Genomic DNA, 21,451 nt, shown 5'->3' on the forward strand with positions numbered 1-21,451 from the left:
GGGGGGGCAGCCACAGAAGAAGAAGACGACACCACAGGTGACACCTGAGGACAGAAGGGGACACAGGATGGACAGCGCAGCCACACAGACGGCAGGAGGGGGGAGAAACCCAGCGACAGAAGAAGACACATGGGGATACACTGGGGGCAGAAGGGGACACAAAGGGGATTAAAGAAGACAGAAGTGGACTTCTGGGGACAAAACGGGACACCATTATAAGACGCTCCTGGAATATGGACACATCAGATTTATTATATTTTTTTCCCCTGGTGTATGCCCTCTAAACCTGGGTGCGTCTTATATTCCGGAGTGTCTTATACGGCGGCAAATAATTCTTGTACAACAGGAGGAAAATGGCAGTGCTGCCATATACAGGCTGCACCGGATTGACCAGCTGCATAGATGTGTAGAGACCGAAACACGGGCAGGTTATCCAACTTGCATTCAAAACAGATGCAGCAAATGGGGGATGTTAGCTTCCAAAAACTGTAAGTCTACTTGTGGCTGTATCCATGTGTATCAGTTTGCATTCAAATGATCTAGATTGGGTGTAGTGCAAAGTTTGCATCTGTTTGTATTTGTATTCAAGGTGTGTATGTAAGTCCCTAGGGGGCGCTGCACACCTCTGTTGGCTTCATTTCAGTTGCAGTCTGTTTAGGAGTGCTGCCAATTTTTTTGCCATTATAATTCTTACCCAACACCACCGTGACTGCCTGCTGTTACATTTACTCCTTTTTACCAGCAGTCTATACATACTGTATATACCAGGACTGCTGTAGTTACAGCCTGCTCATTTCAAAGCTTCATGATTGCCTCTTTGCACCCATCGATATGTGTGACAGTGTCATTTACATATTGTGATCTGCCTCACATATTTGTGATCGGTTATTGGCATATCAGGTCTGATGACTCATGACACACACGACAATGGGATGAACTGTAGACAGCAGATATTAATTCAATCCTGATGTGTAGATAACAGAAATCAGAAGTATGCAGACATGCAAATAAGATTATAAATGTGTAAGTAAATTGGTCAAATGGATCGATTGGACATGCTGAAAATGTTTAATTGCAAGTGCTTGATTGGGTGTTTGGGGGTCACAGCGTTCAATATCGCAACGACCGATGTACCCAAAGGACCATCGGCGGACACCAGGGTGGTGGCCCCCCTTCCCCAGTGTAATATGTTCATTTGTGCCTATGTGCAGTGTTTTAAAATCTCACGTCCACTGGTGCGATCCTTGCCCATCACTGTGATAGCTTGTACCATGTGTGCCAGTTATCTGGTAGCACATGGTTATCACGGCGATGGGACAGGAATTGCACCACTGGGCAGGTGAGTTTCTAGGGAGCATGGGCACCGGGGGGGAGAGGGCAGTTTTAAACTTGGGGGTGGCGCTAGGTTGATTTCTGATAGATGATTCATAGTGAAATGTAGGCCTGTGGTGTATTAGCAGGCAACATATTTCTCTGTGATCAGATTTGATCAGAGAGAGGTAGGTCTGTCTCATGGTCGATCTGCTCATACATCCCCTGATCTGCTCATACATCCCCTGACACCTTTAGACACCACTTGTGATTTGGAGCTTATGAAGCAGGGAGAGGCATGTTAGACCCGCCGGCTGCAGCCACAATGTACAGCCTTGGTGTGTTCCAACAAATTGTTGACAATAAGAATCACATGAAGTTGTAAACAAATGTAAAAAGCTAGGAAGCCAGGGAAACAATATTTGTAATGCATTAAAATAGTTATTTATTATAGCAGTGCCATCCAACTGACGGCCCATGAGCCGCATCTGGACCGCCAGAGGTCTTCCTGCAGCCCGCCTGGTCTTTCCACCTCTCCGTCATCTTTTTCTTTCATCGGTGGGTATGGGTAGATCGTGGCCGCTAAGCACCTATACTTAAATACCTATCCTGGGCCTTATACTGAGCTACTTATACTGAGAACCTATATTTAGCTACCTATACTGAGCTACCTATACTGAGCACCTATATTTAGCTACCTATACTGAGCACCTATACTGAGCTACTTATACTGAGCTACTTACACTGAGCACCGATACTGAGCTACTTACACTGAGCTATCTATACACTGCACCTATACTGAGCACCTATACTTGGCTGCCTGTACTGAGCACCTATACTTGGCTACCTGTACTAGGCACCTATACTTGGCTACTTATACTGGGGTACACAGTTGGGGCGGAGTCTGGGGTGGGGGCGGAGATAGGGAGGGGAAGTCGGCCCTCCACCATAAAAATTTTTTTACCCTCGATGCCCGTGGACAGCACTGTATTATAGAATTTGTAAAATTTCATGTTATTTCTAGAAAACCTGTACTGAGAAGAATATGGAGGCCAGAGGCATAACTAGGGAAAATAGCGCCCAAAGCAAACACTGAAACTCGCCCCCAGGTGGGGGTACCCCCCGAATATTTAAGCGTGTGGTCTCGGTTGAATTAGTTATGTCCAAATTGAAGTGAAGTATGGTCTATAACAATGAAATATTGTAATAGGTCAGCCTATACTGTAAATATCCCCCAAATAACAGTTAGGCAGCTTGTCCCTCCAAAAACATTTTACCAGGAAACAGAATGTCCCCCAGATAAAATCTAGAATCTTTATGGAGAACACCAGGGATGCTACGGAGCAACAACCCCAGTGGAATGCGCCCATGGCACATGCCATACCTGCACCCCTGTTGATACGCCTCTGATGGAGGCTACCATTTTTGTTCCCTTGACGTGACTATTATTGTGATCTTTTCACGTCAGTAGTGTCAAAGTCACAGGAAGTATGCAGCCATCTGAATCAAAACACCTGATCTGCATGTTAGTTCTGGCTGGTGCTAGGCAAGCAGGGCAGCACCCGAGGCCACAGACATTCAATGCCAATAGCTTGCATCTTAACAGAAAGCATCTCCCATCTTCTCAAATCTCCTCATAGAAAAATAATGTTAGTGCAATATCTGTATGGTCAATAATGAACAACTGTGAAATGAAACCTGTGAGAGGGATCCAGACGCTGCCATGCTTAGTTTCTGCCAAGCTGATCCACTGCCACGGAGGTGGTTTTAAAAAAAATCCTAGAGCTGGTCTTGAAGCTCTCGTGCTCTTCCTATACCATACCTTAACCCAGGAAACCACTACAGGGAGCTGCAGCAGCTGGGGGAAGGATCTGAAGGCAGAATTGGGATGTAAAAGAAGTGGGAGGGCTTCCAGCAGGGGCATAGCAATAGGGGGTGCAGAGGTTGCGACTGCATCGGGGCCCTTGGGCCAGAGGGACCCCGAAGGGCCCTCCATCAACCAGGGCCAGCGCTACCATAGAGGCAAAGGAGGCAGCTGCCCCAGGGCCCCAGAGCTTGTATGGGCCCCGAGTGGCTACATGAGGAAAAAACTATTTTTCAAATCGACCTTATAGTTTTTGAGAAAATCGATTTTAAAGTTTCAAAAGAAAAAAAATACACATTTAAAAACCAGCCAACTTTAATGGTTAATAGCAAATCCACCTTAAATTCTAGAAACCCTAAATTTGCAGGATATGTTAAGGAGATCAGTGGGAATAAGAGGAAAAAAACTATTTTTCAAAAAGACCTTATAGTTTTTGAGAAAATCGATTTTAAAGTTTTGAAGGAAAAAAGTATACTTTTAAATGCGGTAAATGTCACTTTTAGTACCTAACGGTAGTGTAATTTTACATGTATCAAAAGAAAGAGCAATAAATTTCCTGACGGGGTTTCCAGGGGGTCCATACACAGCCACAACGCTTTGGCCAGGGATCACTATACAGCCGCAATATGGCTGTATGAAGATCCCTGGCATTTTTTTTCCTATTTTCCCAATTTTTTTTTTTTTTTTTTTTTTTTTATGTTTAGAGTGTGGGAATTTTTTTTTTTTTTTTAATTATGTGGGGTCCCCCCTCCTGAAACTTTTTAACCCCTTGTCCCCCATGCAGGCTGGGGTAGCCAGAATGTGGAGCTCCGACCGATTGGGGCTTCAAACACTGACTATACCAGCTGCAAAAAAGGTCCCTTAATGCCAATTTTTGCTCCGGGGTATCTGTTGGGGGGCCCCCCAGGTTTATTTTGCCCTGGGGCCCCATTGTTGCTTAAACCGGCCCTGCCGTCAACTACAGTATTAGCTCTCTATTGGTCCTGTGCTCAAAATAATCACTTCTATAGATACTTTGAATGGTGGTAATCACTAACAAACTGTTCCCCATCACCTTCTTGCACCTCTGACACTGTAGTTGCCATTGGCAGGTTTTGGTGCGCCGCATCAATTTTTATGTATAGAGTGCTTGGGGGCCCCATTGTAAAACTAGCTTCGGGGCCCACAGCTCCTTAGCTACGCCACTGGCTTCCAGACCAGCTCTGCGGTCTTGATTTGCATTATGCAGCTTAGCAATATAACAGGAAAGACCAAAGCTTACGGAAATAGCTACAACATAAGTATAGAAGCTGGAGGAAAGATTGGCATCTCTATTGCTCATAATAACCAATGAGGTGTCCCCAGGGCCAGATTTACCATAAGGCACTGTAGGCTCCTGTTACAGACGCCTTATGTAGGAGAGGCGGCTCCCCTACCCAAATATCCCCCTATTGGGGGAGCGATTTAATGCTGAGGAGGGGGCTCATTTGGCTGTACTATCTAGACTAATGAGGTTACCAAATGCCGTGGAAAATCTGGCTACCGAGTCAGGGGAGGTAGGATGCCAACCTAATATGGGAGTGTGGCCTGAGTTGAGGGGCAGAGTTTAGGGTGCCAGAACTCCTGGGCCTACAGGTTCCTGAGCTGTAAATCCAGCTGTAGAGTATATCCATTAATACTGAACCAACGCTACTCAAGATTCCCATAGGACCACATCTAACAATAGTTCAACTTACAGGATATCCTGGATCTCCTGGCTCCCCACGGTCTCCACGGTCACCAACAGGGCCCTTAAAAATCAAAGACAGGTATAGTGTGTTACTAGCTGGCACATCTCTGCACTGTGATAGACAGTAGGGTGTGAGTGCTCTGTGATTATACAGTGCATTGTGAGTCCTCTGTGCTATACAATGCTGTGTACGTGCTCTGTGATTATATGGTGCAGTGTGAGTCCACTGTGGTATACAATGCTGTATAGGTGGCTAAATATAGGATCTCAGTATAAGTAGCTCAGTAAAAGTATAGGGGTCGACTTGTACAAAAGTTAGACCTAAATTTCGGACTCTTAAAGAGAACCCGAGGTGGGTTTGAAGAATATTATCTGCATACAGAGGCTGGATCTGCCTATACAGCCCAGCCTCTGTTGCTATCCCAAACCCCCCTAAGGTCCCCATGCACTCTGCAATCCCTCATAAATCACAGCCACGCTGCTGACAAACAGCTTGTCAGATCTGGCTGTGTTTATCTCTATAGTGTCAGTCTGCTGCTCTCCCCGCCTCCTGCAGAACTCCAGTCCCCGCCTGCATCCCTTCCCTCCCTGCTGATTGGAGGGAAGGGAGGGGGGCAGGAACCGGAGCTATGCAGGAGGCGGGGGAGCAGCTGAGACTGACACTACAGATGTAAACACAGCCTCACAGCACTGCTGTGATTTATGAGGGATTGCAGAGTGCAGGGGGACCTTAGTGGGGTTTGGGATAGCAACAGAGGCTGGGCTGTATAGGCAGATCCAGCCTCTGTATGCAGATAACATTCTTTAAACACACCTCGGGTTCTCTTTAACCAAGAGGGTGGGGGGTGCACCTCTATCTCAACCTTTGCAGAGGGAAGCCATAGTGTCCAGCATGCTTTATAACAATCCTCCCACCAGCACCTTTTGCTTGGAAAAGCACAATTTTGTACAGCTTACTTTTGATATGAGGATTTAGAGGCCTTTCATTGCATGTGAGACACTGACATTTTTACCAACCAATGGCTGCAGCACTGAGCACACTGAGGAATATGTGTACTATAAGTGACATTTCTATTTCCACCAAATTACCCAGTGGTAAGTGACACTTTCTTGGTAAACGACATGCCACGAAAACACAGGTCTGAAAGTCCTGGCCACAATTCACAAGGAAAGGACAGGGGGAAAGATACTGGCCTGTAGTACTTACTAAGGAGGGGGAGTGGATAATTTCTGCAGTTAAAGCGGAATATAACCCTGCATTTTAACTTTGCTCTAAAACATTATTTACAGCATATTATATGCAAAAAGCAATTTTTTTTTTACTAGACCAGCATTGGAAGGGTTAGGGTACGTTTCCACTAGTGCGTTGCGGAATTGCCGCGAATTCCCCGCGGACGAATTCGCATGCAGGAGCGAAATCGCATGCGGTTGTATGCGAATTTTACCGCAAATTCGCATACGATTTCACATGGATGACGCTGTGTGCGAATTTAACCATGGCAGTGCCTGTGTGCTTTTTCATTGATTCCATGCGAAATCGTATGCGAATTCGCATGAAAATTCGCATTAAAAAACACCATGCGAATTCCCTATTAAATACATTGTATGCGAATCGCATGCGTGTGTGCGGTGTCCGAATTCGGATGGCTCTGCTGAGCAGATTTTTCCTGCACAAGAAAACGCTCCATTTTCCTGACAAGTGGACACAGGCTCATTCACTTTTATTGGTTATGCGAATTTGCATGCGGGGAACGCATGCGAATTCGCGTTAGTGGAAACGCACCCTTAAACACAGAGGTTTAAAGTTCTGTGGAGAGATATGCAGAAGTTCAGATTGTTACATTCTATTTAGTTATATGTATCTATTGAGAAATGTTACACACTCTTTGGCTGTCCTCCAACTCCTTCTCAGTCAGAGAGATGAGTCACATTCAACACTTAGATACATTTATGTAAACAAAATGTATCTATGTCAGCTTCCGATGCATCTGCAGAAATCTCCAGGAACTTTAAAGCACTGTGTAACCCTTCCAATGCTGGCCTAGTAAAAAAAAAATGCTGGTTGCATATAATATACTGTAAATAATGTTTTAGAGCAAAGTTGAAATGCAGGGTTATATTCCGCTTTAAGGGACAGGAGGGGTTAATGGCTGAAAAACTGTATGCAGTGCAGTCATTAAAGTGAACCTAAACTGAGAAGGATACAGCTGTTAATTCCTCCTGGTCCCTAAGTGCAGCCATCAACTTTGCTGGGTAGACTTATACTTGAGTCAATAAAAAAAGAATACCCGAGACGACCTGGAAATTTTTTTTTATACATACCTGTGGTTTCCTCCATGCCCCATGTGGGCTGATCAATCCCTAAGCATCCTGCTCCACTGCTCCCATTCTCAGTTATGGGTTCTGGTAAGTGAGTCAGTCGGAGTGTAGTGCACATGCGCGGTCCAGCCGTGCGACCCCCCCCCCCCCCCCCCCCGCCATTGCGCTCCCATCGCCGGGAGCATTATGCGTCTGTGCAGTACTACTGCGCAGGCGCAGAGCACCCCAAGCCACGGGAGCGCAACGGGGAAGCCCACGCGGCCGGACTGTGCTGACTTGCTTACCGGGACACGTAGCGGAGAATGGAAGCAGCAGAGGATGACGCTGAGGGACTTATCAGCCTGCATGGGGCTGGAGGAAACCCCAGGTAAGTATACATTTTCTTTTGCAAGTCGTCTCAGGTACATTTTAAGAGGGTCCATATTGGAGTCGACTAATACATGAGGCTGACTTATATTGGAGGATATACGGGTAAGTGTAAAGAAAAATAAGTGTGATCCATAGAATAACTGATTATAATTTTGTATAAGCCCCTTTGTCGTAGAATTATCAAGTCTTACTCTGTCTCCATTGGGCCCGGGCGCACCTTCCATCTTGCCATCATCCCCTTGTTCTCCCTGCACAGAACAACATAATTATATTATAGAGAGATTATAGTTAAATTTTCCTGAAGATGTGACACATCGGACACACTGTGCAGGATGCTGTAATTACTTTAACACCATCATCCCAGAACTGAGTCTCAGCATTGTTCTCTATGCCAGCTTTGCAACACACAGACAGACACACACACACACACACACACACACACACACACACACACAAACACACACAGACACACAACACACAGACACACACACACACACAGAAAAACACACACAGACACACAACACACAGACACACACACACACAAACACACACAAAGAGAGACACACACACACACAGAGTCACACACACACACACACACACACACACACACACACACACACACACAACACACAGACACACAGACACACACACACAGACACACACACGTTAATTATTTTGTTTAGATTACATGAATGGCAGAGAAAACATAAAAATACGGGAATTGGCAGTGATAAGTAGAAACGAAGGGAACAGAGGCCAGGAAATAAACATGTTAAGCTGCAAGCAAATGATGTGGAGGGGAGATAACTAGAGACGAGCGTGATGCACTTGGCTGAAGGCCCCCCGCCCCCCCCCCCCCACCTACCCCACACACACACACTGATACAATATGATAGTTCATCTAGTCACTAGATTCTAGTGTACGCCAACTGGAGGGGAATCGACACAGTCCCAAATTTCTACTATTTCATACAGCATGACAGGATAAAAAATATTGTGGGTCACATGATATAACAGTCACATGGTAAGATACAACTGTGCAGTGAAAGCTGGTAACAGATATAGTAGGACTATACACACCACTGGGCATGCTACCCTGCTGAACTCTACATGAAGTGAAAAGGCCTTCTCGTGGACAGAGCTGGTCTCACAGATATAACAGCAACATAAGAATAATGGGGAGGCAGGGTTGATGTTTACTTGGCTCCACTAGTTTTAAGAGTCCATAAAATGGTAAAAAATGGATGGTGATTAAAATTATTTTATTGGCACGGGAACCACCAGTGAGGACCAATCTTTAAAGGTGCCCATTAACTGTAGAATCTCCTGAACGATTGGATCAGGTACTGTTCAGTGTTCTCCCCAGGCTCTTTTAGCTGGGTGCTCCGCTACTTTTGGTGAGCACCCGACTGTCATTGGCTCACCACCTCCTGTGCTGTAAGCAGAGTTGTGCTGACCCTTCATTCCCCCGTTGCGCTCCACCCGGCTACGTTCTCATGCCACCCCCGGCTGGAAAAAAATTCTGGGCAGAACACTGCTGTTAATAGTGCTGATCAATTGGGCCCAAACAATGGTTTCGGATCGATAACAACAATCAGATTGGTGGTCAAATACTCAGGAAAGTGAATCATTAATGGACACTTTTAGGCACAAAACCTACACCGACACAAAACGCTGAGTTCTTGTGCCAAAGCAAATCATTTACAATCAACTTAGTCTCTCATCATCTGATTTTTTCTTAACTTGCTTAACTACATTTTTACAGACTCTTCATAACTTGTGGATGCCAATTGCAGTTGTAATCACCCCCACCCTCCCTACAGCTTACATCTTGGAGAGCGACTACCTAAAGAACAGAGACCTGAGTTGGCTGATGAGACTTCCCCACAGGCAATATAAACCAGTTGCATTTGAGAAACAACCCAGTGTGACCTGAGATGGATTAAGATGTAATAAGGCTATAGGCAAAGTAGTAGATTTTGCAATCCCCTGTGGTCCATTTGGGAAGTTTAAAGAGACACTGAAGCGAGAAAAAAAAATGATATAATGATTTGTATGTGTACTACAGCTAAGAAATAAAACATTAGGAGCAGAGACATAAGTGTAATATTGTTTCCAGTACAGGAAGAGTTAAGAAACTCCAGTTGTTATCTATGCAAAAAAACCATTGTGCTCCAAGACTTTGAAAGTTTTCTGAAGCTTGTTAACTCCACTGTCAGGCATTGTATTGTTTTTTCTTCTGCACAGGACAGGTCAATAGTTTACTGGCCTGCTCTGTAAAATCATTTAGAATGCCGAGTAGTGTGTAAACTGCAAATATTAGAGAATGGTGCCATGTTATAAAAAAAACACTATATAACTGAAAATATAAATATGAGCATATTTTCTTTGCTACTAATATTCTAGTAATTATTCATACTACACAACCAATTCATTATATCATATATATTTTTTTCGCTTCACTGTCTCTTTAAGTGGACGAAGAATAGAGACGGTGGCAGGTGGGCCCTTTGCCACTCACTAGGCCCCTGGCACCTGAGTGTGATATATCCTGTAATACACTCTCACTAAGGGGCATGTAACTACTACAATTGGAAGTCTATTGTATGCTATGTCTCCCCTGTTTGAGGGTCCCACATTACAGAATGCCAGGAGGAATCTGACAAGAGAATACGCAGCTACTACCCGGGCTGCAGATGGATCTGGCACTCTAGGATGCCAGGCGAGGGGAATAACCGCTCACACTGTGCCGCCATGTGCATCCATGTTATCTTTACACGGTACAAGTTTTGTTTTCTAAATATAAAAGATATCCAAATAAAGGGGTTTGGTGTTTTAATATCCTTATTTAATTTGTAATCCCGAAAATTAAGATTAAACTATTTACGATCTAGACGTACCCAGAAGCCATTGCATTCCTGATTCCTGGATCAGAGAGAAAACAAGAGAACATGTCTCCATGTTTCTCACAGTACTCTGATGTAGGAGTTTCCCTTCTTGTGGCTTCAGGAATGAAAGTGTAGCGTGGTCCAGCTGGACACAGCCACAGAGACTTCACTCTGGCCTCCAGCCAGCCTCATGAGTCATATTCCAGCCAGAACTGGTTACAGCACAGCTGAGTCAGCAGCGGAGAGAGAAATGGACCATAGCTGAGGGGGTGCTCCGACTTCCTATACCCCGATTAACCCAAACACCAGACAGCCAAACAGTATGGAGGCTTAAGAAGGCAATCAGTGTATACCGGGGATATAGGACCAGACAAATATCTTCTCATTACTGCAGTGAGTTTTCTCACTGCTCACTACAGACCAGAGGAAGCCACCACCAATGCTATAGCAGTATACTATTATTATTATTTAGTATTTATATAGTGCCGACATCTTACGTAGCTATTTCTCTTGTACAAATAAGTGCTCCAGTACAAGTGCAATACTAACCCCCAGCTGTTGCTGACTGGAGCCTGTGATAAAACATAAACAAATACTGCAAAATACCTTTTTTCAGCACATGTGGAGGTCACATGACCAATAAATAGCAATTTCTGGCTGCGTTTTGAGTTTTTAGGTTTCAAATCTTCTTTTCTCAATTTGTGTTCTTTTTTCCCACCAAAATTTGATTAACATAGCAAAAAAAGAACAGAAGATTCGGAAACCTAAAAAATGTGAAACACAGAATCGTGAAAAGTGTGAAGGCTGCCTTAAAGGGGTTCTGTGTAGGGCAGTGGTTCCCAACCTTTTATGAGGTATCGCCCCTTAGGGGAAGACGACTCACCCCTTTCGCCCCCCTTCTCTTAGTACGGTATACCCTTACGCCAGGTGGTGGTGCCAGTGGAGGGGGTAGCGCTGTGACCTTGCCAGCTAAAAATAGCCGGTGACTCAACTACTTCGCGCCAATTCCCTTACCGGTGTAATGTCAGCTATTGCAGCCCTGCACGTTGTGCAGCCCCGCAAACGCAGTAGGAGCCTGCGTCCCATTAAATTGTGCAGCCACGTAAAACGTCCTAAATATCTCCGCTTCCGCACCACGTACACTCCCGAAATTTTCAGGGGAGGGAGCGGACCCCCAGATCTAGCTCTGTGCCGAAATGCAGCCCCCGAGCCCCGCTGGTTCCCGAGACTGATTGCAGCAAACCTATCTCGGGAACTAGCGGGGCTCGGGGGCTGCAATTCGACACAGAGCTAGATCTGGGGGTCAGCTCCCTCCCCTGAAAATTTCGGGAGTGTACGTGGTGCGGAAGCGGAGATATTTCAGGTAAATAATATCTAACTTCCCACTGAGCATGCGCGATACTCAGTGAGGAAGGCTGCTTCCGGGCTGCAATATCTGACATTACACCGGCGCGTGACCAACGAGCCCTGAGGAATTACACAACTCTATCATGCACACTTGCATATTTTATACAGATCATATTTTTTGCCCATAATTTTCTTAAAAACGAGTGACACTGCGACACTTTATTTTTTCTGCCTTTTTATACTGATCGCCCCCCTGTCGCCCCCCACAAATTTACCGCCCCCCTTAGAACCCAAATCGCCCACCTGGGGACGATCACCCCCAGGTTGGGAACCACTGGTGTAGGGTATTAAGTTTTCTTGTACTGCGCCTGCGCAGTAAGCTCCCAATGACACGCACGGGATCGAGCACACGCACAGCTGCAGTTCTATTGCAGGAAGAATTAGACTGTGACTTGCAGCAGCTAACGGAGCATCGGAGGAGGACGGCGCAGGACATGACTGTTGCAGTGGGCCGATAGAAGCCCCAGGTAAGTGTCTGTTTTTTGTTTTTAATGCCATACACAGGACCCCTTTAAAGTTTATTTTCCGAGGTGAAAATAAACTGATGAGAAAAACAATTGTATCTATCCTCCTCCTCCTAAAAATGACTTTTTAAGATATCCCACAGTTTTATTTTATATTTAAATCAATTTTTTAAGTTTTTACTCTTTCATTGTCTCTGCTCAATGACACATGCAGTGAAGTATGGCAGAGCTCAAATCTATGAATTATTGACCCTTTTTATCTTTTTTTCTGCTCTCAGAAGCCATTTATTGCCAGGAAAGTGTTTTATTGCTGTAATTCCTTATCAGTGAGGGTTATACTATAGTCTGACCCAGTCCACCCCGGTCCCGACCCGGGCAGAAACTGTCACTTGCATATCTGATGTTTAACTTTTTCAGGCAGAAAAAGAAAAAAAGGAACACAGCCTAGTTATTTGTGTCCCTTGCACTGTACATACCCATGTCTATCTCATCATGTCACCTTGGTTGTTCTTTAAAAATGTTCTACTACTAGACAGTGGTATAATCTGTCCTGTGTCAGATCACAGTGTTAATGAAAGAAAAGTCATGTGCAGCAAACCTTACCTAATATATTCAGATGTTCATGATTTACTACAAAAAGTTCTCACTGAGGATGTGTGCTAATAACCTTTCAACAATCCTCACTATGACCTGATATGACACAGGTGAGCGTTGCGAACGTTTAACACCTAGCAGATTTGCTTTTTTTTATTTTTTAAATGCAGTCTACAATCTATATAATCGAATCTGTGCTTTCATGGAAGGAGTATGCCAGCCTTCTAAAGCATCATTAACTTGCTGGATGGAACTTGATGGAGATAGCTATTCTGGGCGCACATAGCACTGTGGTCAGTTTAGATTGCAGATCGTGGTTACAGGTATCCTTTAAAGAGGAACTCCAGTGAAAATAATGTAATACAAAAAGTGCTTCATTATTACAATAATTATTTATAAATTATTTTGTCAGTGTTTGCCCATTGTCAAATATTTTAAATCCCTGATTTATATTGACATTTATCACATGGTGACATTTTTACTGCTGGCAAGTGATGTAGCTGCTGCTTGCTGTTTTGGCAGTTGGAAACAGCTGTAAACAGCTATTTCCCACAATGCAACAAGGTTCACAGACAGAAAAACTGCCAAGAGTACGTACTCAGAATTTTTTTGTGGGAGGGGTTTCACCACAATATCAGCCATACAGCGCCCCCTGATGGTCTGTTTGTGAAAAGGAATAGATTTCTCATGTAAAAGGGGGGTATCAGCTACTGATTGGGATAAAGTTCAACTCTTGGTCACGGTTTCTCTTTTAAACAACAGTGACCCCCTGAGGGCATTGTTCCTCCCCTTACCCAGCTTGCCAGAAGCCGCTCCATCATGCACCACACCATCATACCGACTCCCTTTTGTCATAGCATCAGTACAGGTTGCTGGAGTATGTTAATAATCAAGACTATGGTACCTGCAGGTGCGGACAGGCCGAATCAGGTATTGTGAACACAACTGTAGATTCAGGGGTGTGATACAAGCACTCTCCAATGTTGTTACAAGAATAGATGGCAAACCGACCAGCTGCTGAGGCTACCACATCCATTCGGGTATCACAACACAATTGTAAAAAAAAAGATGCCATATGATGCCTTCAGACACCAAGGGCTCGACACCATAAAAGCCCATATAAGGTGACCTCCACCAAAATTGGGAAACAATCGTCACTAGGTCCAATAAAAAACAATAACAACAGTACTTAGATCGTAGGCCCTTATGACAGGGACCCTTAAGACATAAACAGCATATCATGTATATACAATACACTAAAGGTCTCATGTAGCAAGGTAGACAGATGCCCAATCTCCAGATCCCAACCGGTTTTGGCATTCCACAGTCATCAAGGGTAACTGGAGATACACAATATGCTGGTTGTGGAGCACGTAGTGACTGAGGGCATCATCTGGCATCTAGTGCAGTATTGGGAACAGTTAGGGGCAGTGAGAGGGGATCAATCAGGACAGTGCACAAAAAAAAGCTCCTGACTGACGGGAACATTACTGAGATGTAGTTCCAGAACTATGTTCTGCATTCAGTTATGCAAAGCTGCATTATTATCATTACAATACAGTTGACGTACATACTCTAAAAGTTGAAGAGTAACAACATATAGTAGAACGCAGTAAATTATTTGGGATACTTTTATGTTAAATATCCTGGTGTTATCATCAGGAATGCTTCCTATAGCTATATATTGCTATATAGTGGTATGTAGCCCTGTCCTCCCACTGAGGGGTATCCTAGGCAGGGCTGTGGAGTCGGAGTTGAGGAGTCAGACTAATTTTGGGTAACTGAAGTTGGAGGTTTCATAAATGAAATCTGATTCAGATGATTTTTGTACCCACACCATAGCCATGCAAGAGCTGAGTAGTAGGAGTCGGAACAATTTTGGGTACCGAAGTCGGAGTTGGAGGTTTCATAAACTGAGGAGTTGGGGTCGGATGATTTTTGTACCCACTCAATACCACGCAGGGGAAGTGAAGTCTGAGTCGAGGAGTCGGACTAATTTTGGGTACCTGAGGTCGGAGTTGGAAGTTTCATAAACTGAGGAGTCGGAGTTGGAAGATTTTTGTACCGACTCCACAGCCCTGCTCCTAGGCTGTTTATAATGTGAAACCCAATCCCCTCCGGATCTGGGATACCAACTATGTTTTGTACTGGCTTTAGGACTCTGTGGAATGTTCATTTACTGAGTGATCGCCAGCCAGTACTAAAGATGTTGCCGTCTGTGATATATTTCAGTAAGTAAATCAGGGAGAGGAAAGATTTCACAGACGGCATAGACTGACTAAATCATTTATAAATAATGATTGTGGAAAAATTAAGCTATTTTATTCATGAAGTTATTTTCACTACAGTTCCTCTTTAAATATCCGCACAGTCACATTTTAACAAGTGTTAAATAATAACTGTCAGAGATAGCTACTTAAAATGATTTGTGTGGTTGCTATTTATTAAGTTTGCAAATTTTCAAGCACTTATCACGTCTCACTAGCTATTACTGAGTTTGCAAAATTTCTATTAATCAAATATGTTTTCCCAGACACGATCATGTGACAGAAGCCCCAGAATGTTAGCAGCAATGTGTATCTAATTACCAGACCAGGCAATGCCCAGGTGACCCCCAACCACAGAAAAGCTAGAATAATGTAATTAAAAGAGACGAGTATACCCAGGAGAGACATCTCCAGCCATGACATCACTATCAGCACATATGAATTATAGAAGTGAGTCACTGAGGCATACTGCTGTCCGCTGGATTCTGTAAGTTCAGTGCAAGCTTGCTGACGAGCAGTTTTCTGAATCCCCTCACAGACTTAATGCACTGAGACAGCCTGAAGGAGCACAAAGCTCAGAGACAGAGTGGATGCTATAGGCTGGAAATTCAGGAGTATGAGGAGGGAAAGGATCTGGAATCTATCTTCCGTATATACTGTCAGTTACACTGGTTTAGACAGTCCTCGCTGTCTGCGTCACACAGTGATGACCCAATGATACACCGGACTGCTGCAATACAGCGAGGGGGGATGGAAAATATTTGGGTTGCCCATAGTGATTAGTCAGGACCAAGATGTCATATTTCTAGTGCAGGTTTGGAAATGTAAACTGACACCAGAAGCTGCTATAGTACGAAAAATGTTCACTGTTGTAACTGCACCATAGGACCAGGGACCTCCCGGGGAGTTATCAGTATGTATGATATATATGTCCAGCATTTTGCAACTTCCAAGATACGAAATGAGCTACCTACACTATATGTAGGAGCAGAAATGGGTCACGTCACCTTGAAAAAATGGGGTGTACAAGAGAAGAAAAGGAGCCCAATATAGTGTAGTATGTTAAATAAATAAAACAAAATTAATCCAAGAAAGGAGGGTACTCAAACCAGGGTTGCTAGAATAGCAACCACTTTCAGCGCATGTGGGGAGCTCCCGTCCCGCTGCCCAGATTTGAGAGTGGTCTTTCTGGAACGGTGGTCTCTCCCTCTAAAAATAGAGACCAGTGTCTCTACCCTCCGCAGGAGAGGGTGACATGTGGTACAAAGGATTGCGAGGTGCCCAGTTGTATAAGAACAGTGTATAAATAATGGAAGAGGTAAGAACGGCTTACCTCATAGAAGTGTCTAGTCTTATATACTAGAAAGAAAATTTTTATTGCACCAAAGAGACAACAGGTTTCATGGGTTACAATCCCACTTCATCAGGTCAATGACGTGCCTACAATATAGTGGACAATACTCAAAGCTCCGCACTATTTATTAACATATGAACAATATAACACAATAAAAAATATATATAATGCAGAATGATAAAAAAAAATATAAAATCATAGATAAATAAACCAATGCATAATACAGATAAAATTGCATACCAACATGCAGTACTGGATGTCTGACTCACATGTTCCATAATTTGATTCATAAAAATATCAGGTCCGATTTTCATTTGAAATATATATCTAATTACATACAAGTAGACTACATATTATCTGTATTTTATGCATTGTCTTATTTATCTATGATTTTATATTTTTTTTTATTTCATTCTGTATTATATATTTTTTATTGTGTTATATTGGTAATATGTAAATATATAGGGCTTGATTCACTAAGGCAAATAGCACGCTTTATCAAAGTTAACACGCCTTATCAGAGTAGCACAGCAAACTTATGCCTGCTAATTGGCAATGACGAGAGCTCCACTCGTCTCGCCCTGAGCCCCTGCGGGTTTGTAGCGCTTGCTATGATACTCTGATAAGGCGTGTTAACTTTGATAAGGCATGCTAACTTTGATAAGGCGTGCTATTTGTCTTAGAAAATCAAGCCTATAGTGTGGAGATTTTAGTATGATCCTCGTCTATATTGGCCTCAATTTACTAAGCTTTATCAAACACTTTATCGAACGTTTGATAATTTACCTCGTGGGTAAAATCTTATTTTGAATTCACTAAGGTGTTATACATTTATCAAATGTTTTATCGATAAAACATAAAACAAATCTATAACATGCTAGTGAATTCAAAATTTGATTTTACTTATGAGGTAAATTATCAAACGTTCGATAAAGTGTTTGATAAAGATTAGTGAATTGAGGCCATTGTAGGCAAGTCATTGACCCGAGAAGTGACTATGTAGGAAGTAGGTAAGTAGCACTCTAATACATCCACTACATTGGCAAAAGAAGAGCAGGAATCAATATCACAAACTTTTTTTTGACTTACTTGACATTCTTAAAGGGGAACTGAAGAGAGATGTATATGGAGGCTGCCATGTTTATTTCCTTTTAAGCAATACCAGTTCCCTGGCAGCCCTGTTGATCCTCTGCCTCTAATACTATTAGTCATAGCCCCTGAACAAGCATGCTGCAGATCAGGTGTTTTAGACTTTAAATTCAGATCTGACAAGACTAGCTGCATGCTTGTTTCTGGTGTTATTCAGATACTACTGCAGAGAAATAGACCAGCAGGGCTGCCAGGCAACTGGTATTGATTAAAAGGAAATAAATATGGCAGCCTCCGTATACCTCTTACTTCAGTTCCCCTTTAAAGTGGGATTATACTCCCAAAACTAAAATTTCAGTAACTACTTCGAGTTACATAAAAGAAAATTTGAAAGCGTTCTCAAGTATTCCCTGTGTGTAAAATACATTATTTTCACTACAAAGAAAAGTAGAAGCTTGCTTATCTCTGGTCATTGGCAAAGACAAGAATATCACAGTGAGGTGGTAAAGTTGTTCAGTGATTGGCCAAACAGGATGTAGGCTGCACTAGAGAGGCTGTTCCACATCCATTATATGAAATGTCATGAAAAGCAGTGAAGAATGACCCTTATGTGACATTAATATGTGTTATACTGCAGCAGTCACTGCACTGAAGGCTGATATCAGATGTCCCAGCATTCTCCTATGTGAGCTGAGTGTTATTTATAGCCAGCTTTCCCGAGACTGACAAAACTGAGGTTAAACTTTGTTTAAAGCAATTGACCAGATTCCACCAGTCATTTTCAAAATAAATGAAAGGATAAGTCTGCCTTTGTCCCATTATTAGCTCCAGCTGAACTGACTGATAGACTGAGTATCGATTCGCCCCACAAGACGATGGCTTTTACCTGTGAAAACATACCGTGCACCATGACATCTTCCTTACACAAAGTAATGGACTTCTTTCACCCAGATGTCAGTTTGTAAGACACATTTATCTTCATTTGTAAGATTTGCAACGTGCAAAGTGCAAAAACAGAAGGATAAGACAGACGTACCTTTTCGCCTTTGATTCCGGGAGGCCCGAGTGGACCTGGGGGGCCTGCATGTCCCTGTGGTGAGAAGAAAACAACATTTTCCTATAAGCGACATCAAAATCAATCTTTACATGTAGCAAGGTGGTTTGGAATGCTCCACTTCATATGTAACTAATAAACCGTAACCTCTGTCTAGTAACTCGCAAGAAAGGTATTATATACCACAAAGGCTGATTATCTGTCACTGGGGAAAGGAAATTACTGCAGCAAGACCTGTCCATCCTACCTACCATTTCTCCCTACACTGGCTTCCTATTAAGCAGAGAATAACACCTCAAGAGGAACTGTAGTAAAAATAACGTAATGAGTAAAATTGCTTACCGTATTTTTCTGCAGTTTCATTGACAAAATATTTAGTCTGTGTTTGACTATTGTAAAATCTTTCCTCTCCCTTATTTTCATTTTGAAATTTATCACAGGTGGCAACACCTTTAGATGATCTCTGCGGAATGTTCCTTCACTGCACAGAGGGAGATACTGGTTGCTTGGCAGTTGGAAACAGCCGTTATTTCCCACAATGCAATGAGGCTCACAGGCAGCAAACTGTCAGGGCCACGGTCCTGACATAACACTGTGGGAGGGGTTTCACCACAATATCAACCATTCAAATGTCCCTATTGAGCTATTTGAGCAAAGGTATTTCTTATGGGAAAGGGTGTATCCTGGGATAAGGTACTCTTAAAGGGGAACTGAAGTAAGAGGTATACGGAGGCTGCCATATTTATTTCCTTTTAATCAATACCAGTTGCCTGGCAGCCCTGCTGGTCTATTTCTCTGCAGTAGTATCTGAATAACACCAGAAACAGGCATACAGCTAATCTTGTCAGATCTGATTTTAAAGTCTGAAACACCTGATCTGCTGCATGCTTGTTCAGGGGCTATGGCTTATAGTATTAGAGGCAGAGGATCAGCAGGGCTGCCAGGCAACTGGTATTGCTTAAAAGGAAATAAACATGGCAGCCCCCATATACCTCTCTCTTCAGTTCCCCTTTAAGTTACGAGGCTTTGCCTACAAATCCCTTCACAACTCAAGACTCTTTTTTTATAATTCTGACAACCAAATAAATAAAGCCCAAATAGCCCTCTGCACCTCATCTCTGATCTGGTAATGTCCTCCCTCATAACCTCTTCCCAATGCAGAACTGCAAGACCGCAAGAACTGCTCTCACCCTCTGAAACTCTTCACCTTTTTCTGGTAGGCTTGCTCCCACCTTTAAATGAAATATGAACAAAGAGGACTATGGGGTCTGTTATCTATTTCCTTTTCAAAACTACCAGTTGCCTGGCTTTCATAGAGATCATTTGGCTTCAGTAATGTGCCACACCCAGGAACCAGAATGCAGCCAGTGGAATCAGAACACCTGATCTGCATTTGCTCAGGGTCATTGTATTGCAGTATCATTTTCTAAAGAGGAAGAGGAGCCACAGTGGTATAGTCTCACTTCAATTTCACTTACTTCATTTCTCCATTAAACCCCAATTCCAGGCACAGATTTTTCTTTACATTCGCTTAACGGAGTATACTTTTAAGTAAATTGCACAAAAAGTTATGTGCGCAAAAGCATAGAGCTGACAAGAGTGAGAGCTTTTTTTCCCCTGTACACAGAGTTATCACTTGACCACCTCCTCCCTCTGCTCCTGTCTGTGGAGCACAGGGATGAAGTGGGCGGGGTTAGAGATTGGAAGTTCGGATCTTTTCAATGATCCGGATGAGTCGAATCGAATCATTGAAAAGATCCGGATCTTTGATCCGAATCTCGGATCATTTTACTACCGAAGCATTCGGGGGTGAAATGACTAGCAGGACAGGTCTTTCCCTGCTGTGGACAGGAGAAGGGGAGGGGGGTGGACACACAGAGAAGGGGAGAAGATGGACAGAGTGCAGGGAGTGGACAGAGAAGGGAGGAGGGACGAGCAGAGAGCAGAAATGTTTGTGTGCACACAATACCCACATGCTGCAATCATATGCTTTACATGTATTTCACCTATATGCTCATCTGTGTACTTTGAATGCAAACGTCGCACAGTGAAAGAAAGCATTCCCCAAAGCATTCCCAGAAGTGAAGTGCAGCTGTTTAGAGCAGCGCAGGAGGATCATATTGCGCTGCAATCACAGTGCCTGCAAAGTTACTGAGCTGTGCTGAGCTGAGCCAAAAGCTTCCAATGTGTTCACTGTGCACAACTACGGAACAGACAGCCTATAATGTGCAGCACGTTATAGCCAGTATGTGTGCTCCACACATATCTGGCAGTGGCACCCATGTCCCCTCTCTCTCATCTACCTGTCTCCCTGCAAGGCTGCCTCCCATCCAACAGAGCGATCCATCTCAGCTCTGCTTCCAGGACCCCGCTGCCCGCTGAGAGGGGGGCGTGCCGCTCATGGCCCGCCCCTTTTGCGATCCGAATCACTCATTTTGATGATTTGAATCACAAAATAGATTCCGATCAAAGATCCAAATCGTTCATGATTCAGACAACAGTAGGCGGGGTCAGCATTTTGTTTTCAAGAATAGATGGACTGGTGTACTATGCCTTGCTATCTCCCGTGGGTGTTAATAGATAGGGGGAGGAGTTTGGACAGCTCATGGACATCTGTTGAGTCCAGCCCAGCAGTATCTGCTGTTCACACAGGCAGTAAAAATTGCAAACTCAGCTAGCCAATTAATGAACAGTGCAAAACTGATTTATGCATAAAACTTTGTGCATGACAAATAATGGCATATTCTATACAATATGCATTAA

General features: G+C 43.5%; 1 protein-coding gene across 6 annotated transcripts in view; it reads right to left on the minus strand.

Annotated features, from left to right (window-relative positions):
• Positions 1 to 21,451, minus strand: part of COL27A1 (collagen type XXVII alpha 1 chain) — a 728,465-nt gene that overhangs the window by 82,508 nt on the left and 624,506 nt on the right. For all 6 annotated transcript variants that reach the window (XM_068248437.1, XM_068248438.1, XM_068248436.1 and 3 more), the window contains 3 exons: positions 18,671 to 18,724; positions 7,763 to 7,819; positions 4,891 to 4,944 (listed from right to left, as the gene is read on the minus strand). In XM_068248437.1, coding sequence (XP_068104538.1) covers positions 4,891 to 4,944; positions 7,763 to 7,819; positions 18,671 to 18,724 — 165 coding nt within the window. The remainder of the gene's footprint in view (positions 1 to 4,890; positions 4,945 to 7,762; positions 7,820 to 18,670; positions 18,725 to 21,451) is intronic.

Source organism: Hyperolius riggenbachi, chromosome 8 (assembly GCF_040937935.1).
Source record: "Hyperolius riggenbachi isolate aHypRig1 chromosome 8, aHypRig1.pri, whole genome shotgun sequence".
Classification (NCBI taxonomy): Eukaryota; Metazoa; Chordata; class Amphibia; order Anura; family Hyperoliidae; genus Hyperolius; species Hyperolius riggenbachi.